The following is a 16641-nucleotide window of genomic DNA, read 5'->3' as shown; positions in this document are numbered from 1 at the left end:
AAACCTAACTTACCCTAGGTCCTGAAGCGCCTAGAACCGCTCGGCCGGCGCCAAAGCCCATCAACGCCAAATTTCGCCACACTGTCTTAACCTATGCGTTCATCTTGCATCCCACATTGATTTCTGCGATTATAACACGCAGTGTTGCTTGTCTGTCAGCACTGACGACTGCACGCATACGACGCTGCTCTCGATCGTTAAGTGAAGCCCGTCGGCCACTTCGTTGTCTGTGGTGATAGTAATGCCTGAAATTTGGTATTCTCAGCACCATGTGGATAGCGAAATACTGAATTCTCTTACGATTTCTAAAATAAGATGTCCCATGCGTCTAGTTCCAACAACTATTCTGCGAACAAAGACTGTTAACTCCCGTCCTGCAGCTACAATCATGTCGGAAACGCTGAATCCTTTTCACACAAAACACCTGGATACAATCGACAGTTCCAGCAATGCAGCGATGTGGAATAAATGCACTGGAATATCAAGATTGTATATATCAGTTACTAATAAAGGAGAATATATTTGTATACTTGACGCTACGGCCATCAGTATGTGTGCATATTGCAGGATTTTTTTTCACCTCAATGTAGAATAAACGCTATAAAAATTCAACAGCCTAAATTGAATAACATATTTCTTCATTTACGACGACCGGTTTCGCAGTTTTTCAGGTCTTAAAAAATCTTTTTGTTGTGAAAAGTTCTCATTTTACGTAGGACTTCACTCCAAGTTGGCATACGGATAAAAATCAGCACATTATAAAGGGTCTAACGTACAATGAACACGTTTCACACAGCCAGAAGCTTGTTAACATCTGAAGATTACGGCAAAGTCTGCCGAAACCGTTTGCCTTAAGTAAACACATACTTTGTGTGATCTACGCTGTTGAATGTGTTGCAGCAAGTATAACAGATCCCTCCTTCAATATTCTGTTGACGAGAAAATTCACTGTTGTGGAATAAATGCTTTGGAACATCAATATTGTACACAGGGTGGTCCATTGATCGTGACCGGGCTAAATATCTCACGAAATAAGCGTCAAACAAAAAAACTGCAAAGAACGAAACTTGTCTAGCTTGAAGAGGCAAACCAGATGGCGCTATGACTGGCCCGCTAGATGGTTCTGCCATAGTTCAAACGGATATCAACTGCGTTTTTAAATAGGAACCCCCATTTTTTATTACGTATTCGTGTAGTACGTTAAGAAATGTTAATCTTTTAGTTGGGCCATTTTTTTCGCTTTTTGATAGATGGTGCTGTAATAGTCACAAACATATGGTTTACAATTTTAGAGGAACAGTTGGTAACAAGTAGGTATTTTAAATTAAAAATTGAACATTTTATTTCGGTTGTTCCAATGTGATACATGTACCTCTGTGAACTTATCATTTCTAAGAACGCCTGCTGTTACAGCGTGATGACGTGGAAATACCACATTAATGCAATAAATGCTCAGAATGATGTCCGTCAACCTCAATGCATTTGGCAATGCGTGTAACGACATTCCTCTCAACAGCGAGTAGTTCGCCTTCCCTAATGTTACGCACATGCATTGACAATGCGCTGACTCATGTTGTCACGCGTCGTCGGTGGATCACGGTAGCAAATATCCTTCAACTTTCCCCACAGAAAGAAATCCGGGGACGTCAGATCCGGTGAACGTGCTTCGACGACCAATCCAGCTGTCATCAAATATGCTATTCAATACCGCTTCAACCGCACGCGAGGTATGTGCCACACATCCATCATCTTGGAAGTACATGGCAATTCTGTCATGCAGTGAGACATCTTGTAGTAACATCGATAGAAGTAGGAAATCAGCATACGTTGCACCATTTAGATTGCCATCGATAAAATGGGGGACAATTGTCCTTCCTCCCATAATGCCGCACCATACATTAACCCGCCAAGGTCGCTGATGTTCCACTTGTTGCAGCCATCGTGGATTTTCCGTTGCCCAGTAGTGCATGTTATGCCGGTTTACGTTACCGCTGTTGGTGAATGACGTTTCGTCGCTAAATAGAACGCGTGCAAAAAGTCTGTCATCGTCCCGTAATTTCTCTTGAGCCCATTGGCAGAACTGTACACGACGTTCAAAGTCGTCGCCATGCAATTCCTGGTGCATAGAAATACGGTACGGGTGCAATCGATGTTGATGTAGCATTCTCAACACCGACGTTTTTGAGATTCCCGATTCTCGCGCAATTTGTCTGATACTGCTGTACTGATTAGCCGCGACAGCACCTAAAACACCTACTTGGGCATCATCAGTTGTTGCAGGTCGTGGCTGACGTTTCACACGTCGTTGAACACTTGCCGTTTCCTTAAATAACGTAACTATCCGGCGATTGGTCCGGACACTTGGATGATGTCGTCCAGGATACCGAGCAGCATACATAGCACACGCCCGTTGGGTATTTTGATCACAATAGCCACACATCAACACGATGTCGACCTTTTCTGCAGTTGGTAAATGGTCCATTTTAACACGGGTAATGTATCACGAAGCAAATACCGTCCGCACTGGCGCAATGTTATGTGATACCACGGACTTATAAGTTTATGACTATTACAGCGCCATCTATCACAAAACGAAGAAAGTGGTCCAAGTAAAACATTCATATTTCTTTTCGTACTACACGAATATGTAATAAAAATGGCGGTTGCTATTTAAAAAAAAAAAAACGCAGTTGATATCCGATTGACGTACGGCAGCGCCATCTAGCGGGCCAACCATGCGCCATCTGGTTTCCCCCTTCAAGGTAGACGAGTTTCGTTCTTTGTAGTTTTTTCGTTTGATGCTTATTTCGTGAGAAATTTGGCCCGGTGACTATCAAATGACCATCCTGTATATGAGTTACTAATAAATGAGAATATGTTTGTGTGGACGGAATAGTTGACGTTTTTGCTGCCATGTTCCACACACACACACACACAGCCGTGGCTGAACCAGCGCCTGAAGCTGAGGGACGCCCGCGGCGTGATCAGCGCCCACGGCCTGCCCGGCCTGTTGGGGGGCCTCATCTCGCTGGTGCCCACCTGGACGGCCACCGAGGCCCAGTACGGCGGCTCCCTCTACCGCATCTTCGAGGGCCGCCTGCAGCAGGTGAGTGGCGCTCGCGACACGCATCAGCACGGGAGTGCGTCGCCAATTGGCAGCCCCTCATCCGACGTACCGGGGTGGTGCATAAGTTCGTAGCGTTTTTCTGTAATCTTGTAGACGCAAAAAGAAAACCACGTAAAACTGACTTTGGCCACCAATAATATACACCGTAGAGTCAAAGAAAACTGGTACACCTGTCTAATATCGTGCAGGGCCCCCGCAAGCACGGACGAGTGGCATGAACTCGACGTAGCCGTATAGGCAGTCATTTTTCCCCCCGTTCTGTTTGGGAGTGGAACAGGCAGAGAAGATACTAGTTGTGGTACGAGGTGCCCCACTGCAGACTCGTAACTAAGGTACGAGCACATGGGATTGGTTCCCAAGTATGTGAGTGGCTCGAAGACTTCTTCAGTAATAGAACTCAGTGTGTTGTCCTCGATGGTGAGTGTTCATCGGAGGTGAGGGTATCATCTGGAGTGCCCCAGGGAAGTGTGGTAGGTCCGCTGTTGTTTTTTATCTACACAAATGATCGTTTGGACGGGGTGGATAGCAATGTGCGGCTGTTTGCTGATGATGCTGTGGTGTACGGGAAGGTGTCGTCATTGAGTGACTGTAGGATGATACAAGATGACTTGGACAGGTTTTGTGATTGGTGTAAAGAATGGCAGCCAACTCTAAACATAGATAAATGTAAATTAACGCAGATGAATAGGAAAAAGAATCCTGTAATTTTTGAATACTCCGATGCGGGAGGGGGGAGGAGGGGGAGTTCTCTTCCGAACAACACGTAGCGCTTGACACAGTCACGTCGATTAAATATTTGGGTGTAACATTTCAGAGTGATATGAAGTGGGACAAGCATGTAATGGCAGTTGTGGGGAAGGCGGATAGTCGTCTTCGGTTCATTGGTAGAATTATGGGAAGATGTGGTTCATCTGTAACGGAGACCGCTTATTAAACACTAATACGACCTACTCTTGAGTACTGCTCGAGCGTTTGGGATCCCTATGAGGTCGGATTGAGGGAGGACATAGAAGCAATTCAGAGGCGGGCTGCTGGATTTGTTACTGGTAGGTTTGATCATCACGCGAGTGTTACGGAAATGCTTCAGGAACTCGGGTGGGAGTCTCTGGAGGAAAGGAGGCGTTCTTTTCGTGAATCGCTACTGAGGAAATTTAGAGAACCAGCATTTGCGGCTGACTGCAGTACAATTTTACTGCCACCAACTTATATTTCGCGGAAGACCACAAAGATAAGAGAGATTAGGGCTCGTACAGAGGCATATAGGCAGTCATTTTTCCCTCGTTCTGTTTGGGAGAGAAGTGTGGTACGAGGTACCCTCCGCCACGCACCGTATGGTGGATTGCGGAGTATGTATGTAGATGAAGAAATCGTGCTGGAGGGAATTGACACCAAGAATCCAGCGGGGCCGTCCATAAATCCGTAAGAGTGCGACAATGGTGAGGGGGGGGGGGGGGTGGAGGGCGATGCGGGAGGGGGGAGGAGGGGGAGTTCTCTTCCGAACAACACGTAGCAACGTATGCCAGATATGCTCAACAATTGCGGAGTTTGGTGGCCAGCGGAACTCAGAAAAGTGTTCCTGGAGCCACTCTGTGTCAATTCTGGACGTGTGTGGTATCGCATTGTCCTGCTGGAATTGCCCAAGTCAGTCTGAATGCACAATGGACACGAATGGATGCAGATGGTCAGACATGATGCCTACGTTCCTGTCACATATCAGAGTTGTATCTACACGTATCAGGCGTCCCATATCACTCCAACCGCACACGCCCCACACCATTACAGAGCTACCACAAGTTTAAACAGCCCCCTGCTGACATGTAGGGTCCACGGAGTCATAAGGATGTCTCCGTAGCCGTACACGTCCATCCGCTCGATACAATTTCTACATCTACATCCATACTCTGCAAGCCACCTGACGGTGTGTGGCGGAGGGTACCTTGAGTACCTCTATCGGTTCTCCCTTCTATTCCGCGCGACCGCTACGGTCGCAGGTTCGAATCCTGCCTCGGGCATGATGTGTGTCATGTCCTTAGGGGTGTTAGGTTTAAGTAGTTCTAAGTTCTAGGGGACTGATGACCTCAGATGTTAAGTCTCACAGTGCTCAGAACCATTTGTACCATTTAAACCTTCTATTCCAGTCTCGTATTGTTCGTGGAAAGAAGGATTGTTGGTATGCCTCTGTCTGGGTCCTAACCTCTTCGATTTTATGCTCATGGTCTCTTCGCGAGATATATGTAGGCGGGAGCAATATACTGCTTGACTCCTCGGTGAAGGTATGTTCTGGAAACTTCAACAAAAGCCCGAACCGAGCTACTGAGCGTCTCTCCTGCAGAATTTGCAACGAGACTCGTCCGACCAGGCAACATGTTTCCAGTTAGTCTGTGTTGATGGACCCAGGTGAAGCGTAAAGCTTTGTGGCGTGCAGTCATCAAGTGTACACGAATGGGCCTTCGGCTCCGAAAACCCATATCGATGACGCTTCGTTGAACGGTTCGCAAACTGACTGCAATTTGCGGAAGAGTTGCGCTTCTGTCACGTTGAACGATTCTCTTCAGTCGTCGTTGGTCCCGTTCTTGCAGGATCTTTTTCCGGCCGCGGCGATGTCGGAGATTTGATGTTTTACCGGATTCCTCATATTCTGGGTACACTCGTGAAATGGTCGTACGGGAAAACCCCACTACACCGCTACCTCCGAGATACTGTGTCCCATCGCTCGTGCTCCGTCTGTAACTCACTTAAGTCTTGATAAACTACCATTGTAGCGGCATTAACCGATTTAACAACTGGGCCAGACACTTGTCTTATACAGGTGTTGCCGATCGCAGCGTCGTATTCTGCCTGTTTACATATCTGTGTATTTGAATACGCATGCTGATATGTTTTTTTTTATCTACAGTGCATGAATGACATGTAATACCTCAACGGATATTGTGATCAGAATAAAAAATTCGAAGTCGTTAGTTTTGACCACTCCCTCATGCAGTATTTAGAACTAAGGATTAATCTATTTGGAACATGCAACTGATTGCTGTCTAATGCCGAAGTTCGTGACATCATATCCGGATAAGGAGATAGGTCACGTCGGATAAGTGGCAACAGGTTTCCAGCCCTGAGATACCGGTATGAGAGGGATATAGGGAAAACATTAGGATTCATTCAGTCTGTGTAGTTAACGTGCGTCAACTGTTGGTTAGATTGAAACAATAAAAAATTTTCAAATACCAAGGGAAACTATACGTTGTGATCGGGAACAGTCTCAAAAGCTTGTAAGCCTGCTGCACTATACGCTGCCGTGAGAAATACCTGTTAAGAAAAAAATCGATACGTTTCACTCTTTCCTAGATAATTAATATTAAAGTTAGTCAGACCACAGCGCGCGTAAGTTCAAGCGGCCGGCGAGAGACGTCATTGCCAAAGGTGATTTTCGTTTCCTTTAATAAAGCCGAACAAGAGAGCGATACAAAAATTGAACATGGGACACTGGTAAGGATAGGACCCGAGCCAGTGGCTTGACAGTCTCGTGCGCTATCAGCTATCCTGCGAGAACAGCTGACACTAGTAGTATCTGGCAGGCTGTTCGAATTTGCGCCCACAACTTCAGTGCTATGCCTAGGAAAGCGCTCACCCAGTTCTCTCCTGGTCGCTGGTTAGAAACCGAAGGCGTTACTATACTAAAGCGCCAAACAAACTGATATAGGAATACGTATTCAAATACAGAGATATTTAAACAGCCAGAATATGGCCCTGTGGTCGGCAATGCCTATATAAGACAACAAGTGTCTGTCGCAGTCGTTGATCGGTTACTGCTACTATATTGGCAGGCTATCAAGATTTTAGTGCGTTTCAACGGTGTGTTAGAGCCGGTGCACGAGCGATGGAACACAGCATCTCTGAGGCAGCGATGTTGTGGGATTTTCCCGTACGACCATTTCACGAGTGTATCCAGAATATCAGGAACCCGGCAAAACATCAAATCTCCGTTGCTGCGGCCGGAAAAAGATCCTGCAAGAACGGGACCAACGACGAGTGAGGCGAACCGTTCAACGTGACAAAAGCGGAGCCCTTCTGCAAATTGCTGGAGATTTCACTGCTGGGCCTTCAACAAGTGTCAGTGTGCGAACCGTTCAACGAAAGACCAGCGATATGGGCTATCGGAGCCAAAGGCGCACTCTACCCATGATGACGGCACGACACAAAGCTTTACGCCTCGCTTTACCCCGTCAACACCGACAGTGGACTGTTGATGACTGCAAACATGGAGTATCGTTTCAAATTTTATCGAGCGGATTGACGTGTACGGGTATGCAGACAACCTCATGAATCGATGCACCCTGCATGTCAGCAGGGGGCTGTTCAAACTGGTGGAGGACGTATGCAGTTGGAGTGATATGGGACCCCTGATACGTCTAGATACGACTCTGACAGGTGACACGTACGTAAGCATCCTGTCTGATCACCTGCATCCATTGTGCATTCCGATGGAGTTGGGCAATTGCAGAAGGACAATGCGACACCCCAGACGCCCATAACTGCTATAGAGTGGCTCCAGGAACACTCTTCCGCTGGCCACCAAACTCACCAGACACGAACATTATTGAGCATATCTGGAATACCTTGCAACGTGCTGTTCGAAAGAGATGTCCACCACCTCGTACTCTTACGGATTTATGGACAGCCCTGCAGGATTTATGGTGTCAGTTCCCTCCAGCACTTCTTCAGACATTAGTCGAGTCCATGCTACGTCGTGTTACGGCACTTTTGCGTACTCGCGGGGGCGCTACACGATATTAGGCAGGTGTACCATTTTCTTTGGCTCTTCAGTGTGGTTGGCATGCTCTTTTGCCTGATTTCACGCCACTGGACGTTTTTCTCAGGGGTACATTCAAACATGAAGTTCACACGCAAATCGCGACGACCCAAAAGGATTTTAAGCATCGCACTGTGTGCTATGAGATCGAAGGATTATCTTCAGTCTCTCCGGACGCCTTTTCACCAGAAATTGCAGACGTTGATGGCAATAGACGACGTGAATTTCAGGCACTTGACTACACAAGTGAAATTTTAAAGAAGTGTTTATGATATATTGATAATTTTTACTTATGGACCGTCTGACAGCAACAGAATAAAACACAATTTTAGTGCCATACGCGTTTCGCCTTTATTTTCTGCAAGGCATCATCAGTGGCCTGGAATATGTACATACGTTTGCTATTTAATTTAAATTTTTGCCACTGTACCTATAGGTTATAAACAGTTCTGGTGGTTGGTATTTCCTACTAAGTAGTAATGTTTTGAACTGTATTTACAGGTTGCGGGGACAATTTCTTACATATTACGCTCCTGTTGCATTTTTGGGGTTGTTCTTCTTCTTATGAATGCCAATTTGTGGTTTTTCCCCCACATTACTACTTAATAGGAAATACCAACCACCAGAACTGTATATAACCTATAGGTACAGTGACAAAAATAAAAATAAAATAGCAAACATATGTACATACTCCAGGACACTGATGATGCCTTGCAGAAAATAAAGGCGAAACGCGTATGGCACTAAAATTGTGTTTTATTCAGTTGCTGTCAGACGGTCCATAAGTGAAAATTATCAATATACCGTAATATTACACGCAACTGAGGAAAACAGGACTACAAAAGTTGTTTATAACATCATTTTTTCTGTGCTTTTCGTTTTGTTGCTTTTACTGGTGTAATTTTGTTGTGTAAGAGTGTATCATGCCATTACACTGATGGCGCGAGGTAATTATTTAACTTTACACCCGATTCGCTGTTTCAAAAATTCATTCAATGTTTGGCATACACCTTTCTTTCAAGGTTCTGTCGGAAACAAAACGAGAATTGCTGTTACCGTAGTTGACTGTTGAATCATCCTTAGATGCCACGTCATTTGCCTTCCAGATTATGTCTGCCCAGCCCTGTGCACCCAAGTGTGATTACTGTTAGTTTTAAATGGAAGCTCTCTCCTCTGCTCCGTTTCTGTAAGCAGACTCTCAGCTGCGCGAGGAGCAACGTGACACCCCGCCTCCGTATAACAACAATAAAAAAAATGGCTCTGAGCACTATGGGAGTCAACTACTGTCGTCATCAGTCCCCTAGAACTTAGAACTACTTAAACCTAACTAACCTAAGGACATCACACACACCCATGCCCGAGGCAGGATTCGAACCAGCGACTGTAGCAGTCGCGCGGTTCCAGACTGGAGCGCCTAGAACCGCACGGACACCGCGGCCGGCTAACAACAATAAGTGCCACGTTACACAGCAATCAGTTTCAAATACAAAACGGATCTATAGATGATAATTTCCCCGAACCTGTCAATTGGTACTAGAAGGGAGAAACGCCATTGAAATCTTATCTTTTCAAAAGCGCAATACTAGCACCAGAAATTACTGCAGTTGCATTTTAAAACCGATACTTCTGCAATTAATGTAGCTACAAATAGACACTATACGCCATACACTGAACTTTCACAGAATTCATCAGCGTGGAAACAGAATGGCATATCTTAAACTACTCCGGAAATACACTGTAAGACAAAAAAAAAGAGGCATCACTAATGTATTATACGAAGCGGGGCGGAAATCAGTAAATACGATGCACACGCACAGACAAACAAATGATTGCAATTTCGGAAAAATTCTGTAATTTATTCAAGAGATTTGAAAAATATGTAAAATGTGCCAACTGGTTGCATAGGTTTTCTATATACCTTGACCAGGTTTCGTCACCTCTAAGGGTGACGTCATCAGAAGGTAAGGACATGAATATGTCAGATTAAATACTTGATCTAATAAAAGTTTACATTAATGTAAACGAGTGTAAAACAAATAGTACTCACATGAAGAACATATCGTCAAAGATGTACAGTGATTTAAGAGCTGAGTTGCTCAAGTCATACATTAAAATATAATGTTCTTCAAAAAGTCAAACATTAAAACATATGTAACAAACAACATCAGTTCATTATATGGAAGCTATCTTTACAAATTTTGTGTCATATAATGAACTGATGTTCTTCATTACATATGTAATTCCAAGTGTATTTAACTCTGGTTCTACCTGTGCTACGTAAAACGTAGCAAACTTTGTACTATTTTATCCAGTTTGAAGCTCATTTATAAATGTTACTCAGCAATTTGTAAAATTAATTTTGTTAAAAGCTATATTAGCTATACGTATGATTTACTTCAGAAAATGTGTAATATACAAAATTGTTTTGCTCGCGTTACTAGTGGCCCGCTTGTGGCGCGCCCTACATTACGTTTACTTGGCAGCGTGACTAGTTGCCAAACAGTCAGTCTCCTCACACCACACCGGTGTTACTTATGTTTTAATGTTTGACTTTTTGAAGAACATTATGTCTTGTATTTTAATGTATGACTTGAGCAACTCAGCACTTAAATCACTGTACATCTTTGACGATATGTTCTTCATGTACAGTGTAATCATATGTTTTCAAGTTTGAGCGGGTCGTATTTGCAGTGCTTTCGACAAAGAAATGTCAATAGCGAGGATAATGGCCTCTTTTTTTTTTTTTTTTTGCACCTAATGGCTTTCTTTTGTCAGACGACTACCTCTCAGCTGGGTGCCCAAAACGTATTGCGTCAAGATCACTTACCTTTCTTACTGAAATATTTATGACAGCAGTTTCTGCTACGGTGGCAGTCTCATATAAAAAATTTCACAGGTCGAGAATTTGCGTTGCAAATGTGTAGAAACAAAATCTTATGAATATAACAGTGTCCAAAAAATTTTCGCCGGCATTGTGATACATTCACGCATTTACACACATTTCATAAGTCTTAAAGTACGATTCTTGGTTTCCAACATCCTTTTTCACAAGTCAGAGTCCCTAACCACTATTCATTACTCCTTACCTTATTACACATATACATATTCGTCGACACGTCAATCTTGCGACGACACTTCAATATGTCATCATAATAAATACATAGCATAATCAAATTCCTCATATAGCATCAGCTTATTGATCATAAACATACCTCAACAGCATAATACACATTGTCATCGTAATTATAACAATTCAGTCAAATCTCAAAATCATCGTAGCTTTCTGCAATAATTTCAAAACCTAAAAAAAATTCTCTGCTCATTTCAATAGTGTCATCTACCTCAAACGTACTTTAAAAATCATGATCTCATACCAAATACATCATTCAAAACTCTCATAGTATCACAATGGTTCTGAAAAAATATGAACAGTTCACAAAGTAGAGACAAAATACAGTTTCATAAGTGTGAAGTTATCCAACTGTGTAATTGCAAAAACATGTGTCACTGATGTAGTAAAAAAAATGTTTATCTCTCAGTTAAATTATCAGATCAGATCAGATAGATAGAGAAATATGGTACCGATGTGTAAAGTTGTATAAGCAAATACCATATTAGCTAGGGCTCCTTGTGCTTGCCAAACAAATGGTACACAAAGTAGGCATGTACCCCCTGAGGATTAATGTAATTATACCCTCAGGTGTTACAGATTACAGCAATGGAATGAAATGTATGACGGAAACCTTTGTATCATTGTACTTCAAATATCTTTAAAAATAAATGTTTTAAGTACAAAATTAATCACTCAAATACGTGTACTGCAGCGCTAAACTGTGCGTCTTGTTGTAAGATAATCTCTGTGGAAGTGTCGTAGTTATCGTCCTCGGAAAGCTAAGTTCTGCAGACGCCAACGTACTTACCTCATGATAAACAAAAGTGAAATGCTTTGCGTATAGATATCTTAGTTATTACGCTTATTGCCGTGATGAAGACAGTACTGTGCTGTAACGTATTGTTGTCCTACGGAAAAGGCTGTCTCCTTGTAGCTATACCACAAAAGTTTCTACTAAAACATGTTTTACTTTACAGAAGAATTCAGAAAAACTGTGCAGATATAAAACAGATACACCGCAAAAGCAACATTGTAAATTGTCACTCATTAGTAGCGTCGTGATAAAATCGTGTAGCTGCCATATAAACTGACCACTGTGTCATCTGGTATCTCACTGAAAGTACTTTAAATCCAGAATGTATTTTCAAGTAAACCAAAATGTTGCATTAAAATCTCATTAGCAGTACTGGTAAATGTTCTAAGTATGTGAGCCTTATAGTCGTTACGTAATCGTGCAACTAACAAGCAAGAATGTACACACACAATAACACTGTGTCGTCTGATCACAATAACAATGCTTTCGTAATTTCTGTTTAAATAAGTTCTCTTGGTTCTTGACTGAATATTTAACTTCAAACATTGTTGCATGTTAACAGATTCTAAGTCTGACAAAGCATACTAGTAATGTAAAGTGAAAATTTATATGGCAAAGACAAAGTTAAAAAACGGTTTTACATGTGAAATGTGGTGTAAACCTTTACTCTTCCTAGTACGCAGAGTTTCAACTTCAACGCAATTATCATGTGGTATACATCGGTAAAGAATACTGGAATTTTTCTCAAGGTTAGTGTCTATGTTATTTTTCCCTGAGCCAGCTGGCACACGTGGCTGCCTGCGGTGCGAGTCATTGTCTGTCTCTTTGTTGACGTGCATCGTTATTGGGATTAGGAGACCGAACTTCTACAAATTCACCGTGACGAGAGGGCCCTGCTCTGTTTGAATCCCGCCAGTTCTGATGAAGTTCAGACCTGGCGTTATGATCATGCCGTCTGTCATCATGTCGGTAGTTCCTGTAGTTTCTTTCTTGCCGGTTAAGTGGTGGAGAATTTCTCCCTGAATTATCACTGCACGGTAGACCATTGTGCCTGTAGTTATTCTGTCTCCCGTGATAATAATAGTTCTGGTTGCCAAATTGTCTGTTTCTATGATTGTCTCTGTCATATTCATTACTACGGAAATGCGATCTTTCTCTGTAACTATTACTCTGCCAGTGGTTGTCATACGGGTCGTGTCTGTTTTGGTCACGATTTGCGTTGTAAGAATAGCCTTGTCGTGTCCAGTTATTATTTCTTTCATCGCGGAGTCGTGACGGATGTGACCTGTAATTGTTATGTTCCTGTTTTCGCGTCCCGCGATTGTCAGTGTCGATTTCCAATTCTTGTAAGAGTCCCTGAAAAGCTTCAATGTCGTCTTTGCAACGTCCTGCCAAAATAATATGTCGTAAATGCTCAAGTAATTTGATTAAGCAAATGCGGATGAGTTCTGAGGGGCTGTATGGGTTTGACAGGTACTGATTCTTGTGCAACATGTCTTCAAAATATTTCACAGGACTGGAAAATCCAGATTGTTCGAAATGTTTCATCATTATGATGCTATGTTTTACTCGGTCTTGTGTAGCTTGAGACCAATATGCTGAGAGGAAGGCATGATAAAATTCTCCTTCACTGTGATAATCGTGAATGACCGATCGCGTTCTTTCAGCTGGTTCATTCTCTAAGTAGCCACACATAAATTCTAATCTGTGCTCTAATAACCAGTTGGGAGGAAAACAATGAGAGAATTGATGGAGCCACGCTTGTGGATGAATGTCGTTGCCAGAATTCTTAAATGTTTTGAAATTACGTGTAGTAATGAACAGTTTATAGTCAAAATCATCATGTCGGCGAGTCGCATATCGGTCACTGTTACGTCGTTTCGGCGGTTCCATCTCAAAATTCGGTGCACCTTGCATATTTCTTTCATAATTTCCGAAATGCGCTGTGTTATTATTTTGTGGCTGTTCCGTATTTCTATGTCCCCGTATTGGGGCGCGAGTGTCCTCTGAAATACGTAATTCTTGTATTACCTGTGTCAACTGATCTTGTACTTCCCGGATTTCTCTTTTGTACTGTGTATTGATTTGATTCTGATTTTGTTTGAATTTCTTAATTTCTTCATACTCTTCTGTGTCAGTGATGGCTACAGGTCTTGTGTCATTCAGATCATCATCTACCTTTGCAGATAAGTAAGTGAACTGATCCGAAAGTTCGGCTACTTTCTCCGATAGTGTACTTATTTCCTCAGTGTGTTTTTCTGAACCAAGTTTCAGAGTGTCCATTTGTGTTGAAATCGTATCTACTGTGTTCTTTAAGTTTTCCTGAGTTTTTGCAAGTAGCGTAACCGAATCGGTAGATGCAACTGAATCAATTTTAGCCCACAAGGTCTCATGATTTTCATGAACAATGGTTTGCAGTTCTTTTATGGCTGCTTCGTGATTCTGTAATGCATTTTCATGCCGCGAAAAAATAGGTTGGAAATGCTCACAAATTTGTGTTTTTACGTCATTACAGACTTTTTGACATTTCGATTCAATGTTATGTAACTCAGTAGTTAAATCTTCACGTGTTTGTTCAAGCGTGGTGTCTAACTTCCGAAGATTTTGTTCCATTGTGTCTAACTGTTGCTGTGTTTGTCTCTGGTGTTGTTCTATTGTGTCTAACGTTTGAAGATTTTGTTTCATTGTGTCTAACTTTTGAAGATTTTGTTCCATTGTGTCTAACTTTTGAAGCTTTTGTCCCATTTGTTGCATTAATTGTAATAACAATGCACTGGTGTCTGAAACATGTTCCTCAGTGCTATTCGGCAATGCATTTGAACCGGCAATATTCGATTTTTGAAAAGCAGAAAATGTGTCTTGACTTATTTGAGAAAACGGCGAGGACGCAAAACCTGAATCTACAGTATTTGCAAGATTGTGTCCTGTCATTTCGGATTCCTGAGGCAAGCTGTTGCCGACCGATCGATCGATAATGCTTCCCTGTTCACTAATTGTTTCACTGCCTACACCATTATTTGCAGCCCATTCCATTTCCCTGTGTACAATTACCAAACTACTACTCTGAACATTAGTTAATTCATTACACGGTGGCGCTAACACACTGCTTTCGTCTTCACTGTCATTTCTCAGTTTACTTTGGAGCCCAGTATTACGTTTTTCACACGCCATTATTGTCACAATATTTCACACGACAACACAGAAAAGCACAATTTGAAGAGCAAAATAAGAAAACACATTAACATAGCATTGAAAATAATATCTCGTTAATTGCAAGCGCAGCTGCGAAATACTTGGTGCAAATCTACATGCATGCCACAACTGTTTTACTGTACAAGAATGAAAAACTACAACTACAAAGGAAATTCTCTCTACAATTACGCGCTAGCAATAAACAAAGGCTGCACTAATTGCACAAACTACAAGAAAAAAATCAGAAGATTCCAGTGAGGTATCCTAGGCTAAGGGTCGACATATAAAACGTCCCCTTAGAAAAAATTGTACATGACTGTGCTTAAACTGACACACAATATTTTTAGCGCAACGCAATCTGACTTTCAAAAATCCCTACAAAAGAATGGCCCTGACTAACATTAACCCATACCTTTCACAAATCACTTACCTCACAAAAATCTTCGTCACTCGAACTACTGCAATACAGCGAGCGCCACTACTGCCAGCTAAATAAAAGATTCAAACTACGGAAGGCACTAACTACTGATAGGCATAGTTAGCAAATGAAAGATTTTTATGGAGAACAAACAATGTATTTACCGTAATAGTCATCAAATGTCATAATATATGTAGCAGTTAATGACATCCAGTTACAAATTTCAAAATTCCGCCATTTCTCTCCCCACATCCACCACTGCTCACCTCCATCTGCGCAACGCTACGCGCTGTTAACAGCCAACTGCCCAACGCTACAATGGCAGACAACAATGCAAACCAGCCACAGACTGCACACAGCACAGCCAGTGATTTTCATACAGAGCGCTACGTGGCGTTACTAATATAAAAGCCTAAACAGCCTACTTACAATACTATTTGTTTTACACTCGTTTACATTAATGTACTTTTATTAGATCAGATATTTAATCTGACATATTCATTTTAGATAATCACCTTACCTTCTGATGAAGTCACCCTTAGAGGTGACGAAACCTGATCAAGGTATGTAGAAAACCTATGCAACCGGTTGGCAGATTTTTACATATTTTTCAAATTTGTGTATACGGTTGCTGCAAACGTCAGCCATATTCAAAGCTGTTAATCAAGAGAAATAACTTCACAAACTGAGCAAGTCAATAACGTGCTGGCACACCTCTGGCCCTTACGTAAGCAGTTATTCCGCTTGGTATTGACTGATCGAGTTATCGGATGTCCTCCTGAGGGATATCGTGTCAAATTCTGTCCAATTCGCACCTTAGATCGTCATAGTACCGAGCTGGCTGGAGGCGCTGTCCGTAATGCACTAATAGTTCTCAATCGGGGAGAGATCCGACTACCTTCCTGGCCAAGGCAGGGTTCGAAAAGCACGAACACAAGCAGTAGAAACACTTTCCGTTTGCGGGCGGGCATTATCTTGTTGCAATTCGAGCCCAGGATGGCTTGTAACGACGGGCAACAAAACGAGGCGTAGAATATCGTCAGCGTACCGCTGTGCTGGAAGTGTGCCGCGGATGACAACAAAGGAGTCCTGCTGTGAAAAGAAATGACACCCCAGACCAGCAATCCTGACAGTCGAGGGCGACAGTCCACGGCGTCTCCACCACGCCTTA

At 42.6% G+C, this 16641-nt stretch overlaps 1 protein-coding gene across 1 annotated transcript in view; it reads left to right on the top strand.

The window, feature by feature from the left end:
• Positions 1–16641, top strand: part of LOC124716693 (ammonium transporter Rh type A-like) — a 184269-nt gene that overhangs the window by 148831 nt on the left and 18797 nt on the right. The window contains exon 7 of the mRNA XM_047243234.1: positions 2897–3106. Coding sequence (XP_047099190.1) covers positions 2897–3106 — 210 coding nt within the window. The remainder of the gene's footprint in view (positions 1–2896; positions 3107–16641) is intronic.

Source organism: Schistocerca piceifrons, chromosome 9 (assembly GCF_021461385.2).
Source record: "Schistocerca piceifrons isolate TAMUIC-IGC-003096 chromosome 9, iqSchPice1.1, whole genome shotgun sequence".
NCBI lineage: Eukaryota > Metazoa > Arthropoda > Insecta > Orthoptera > Acrididae > Schistocerca > Schistocerca piceifrons.
This window is presented reverse-complemented; position numbering and strand designations above follow the sequence as displayed.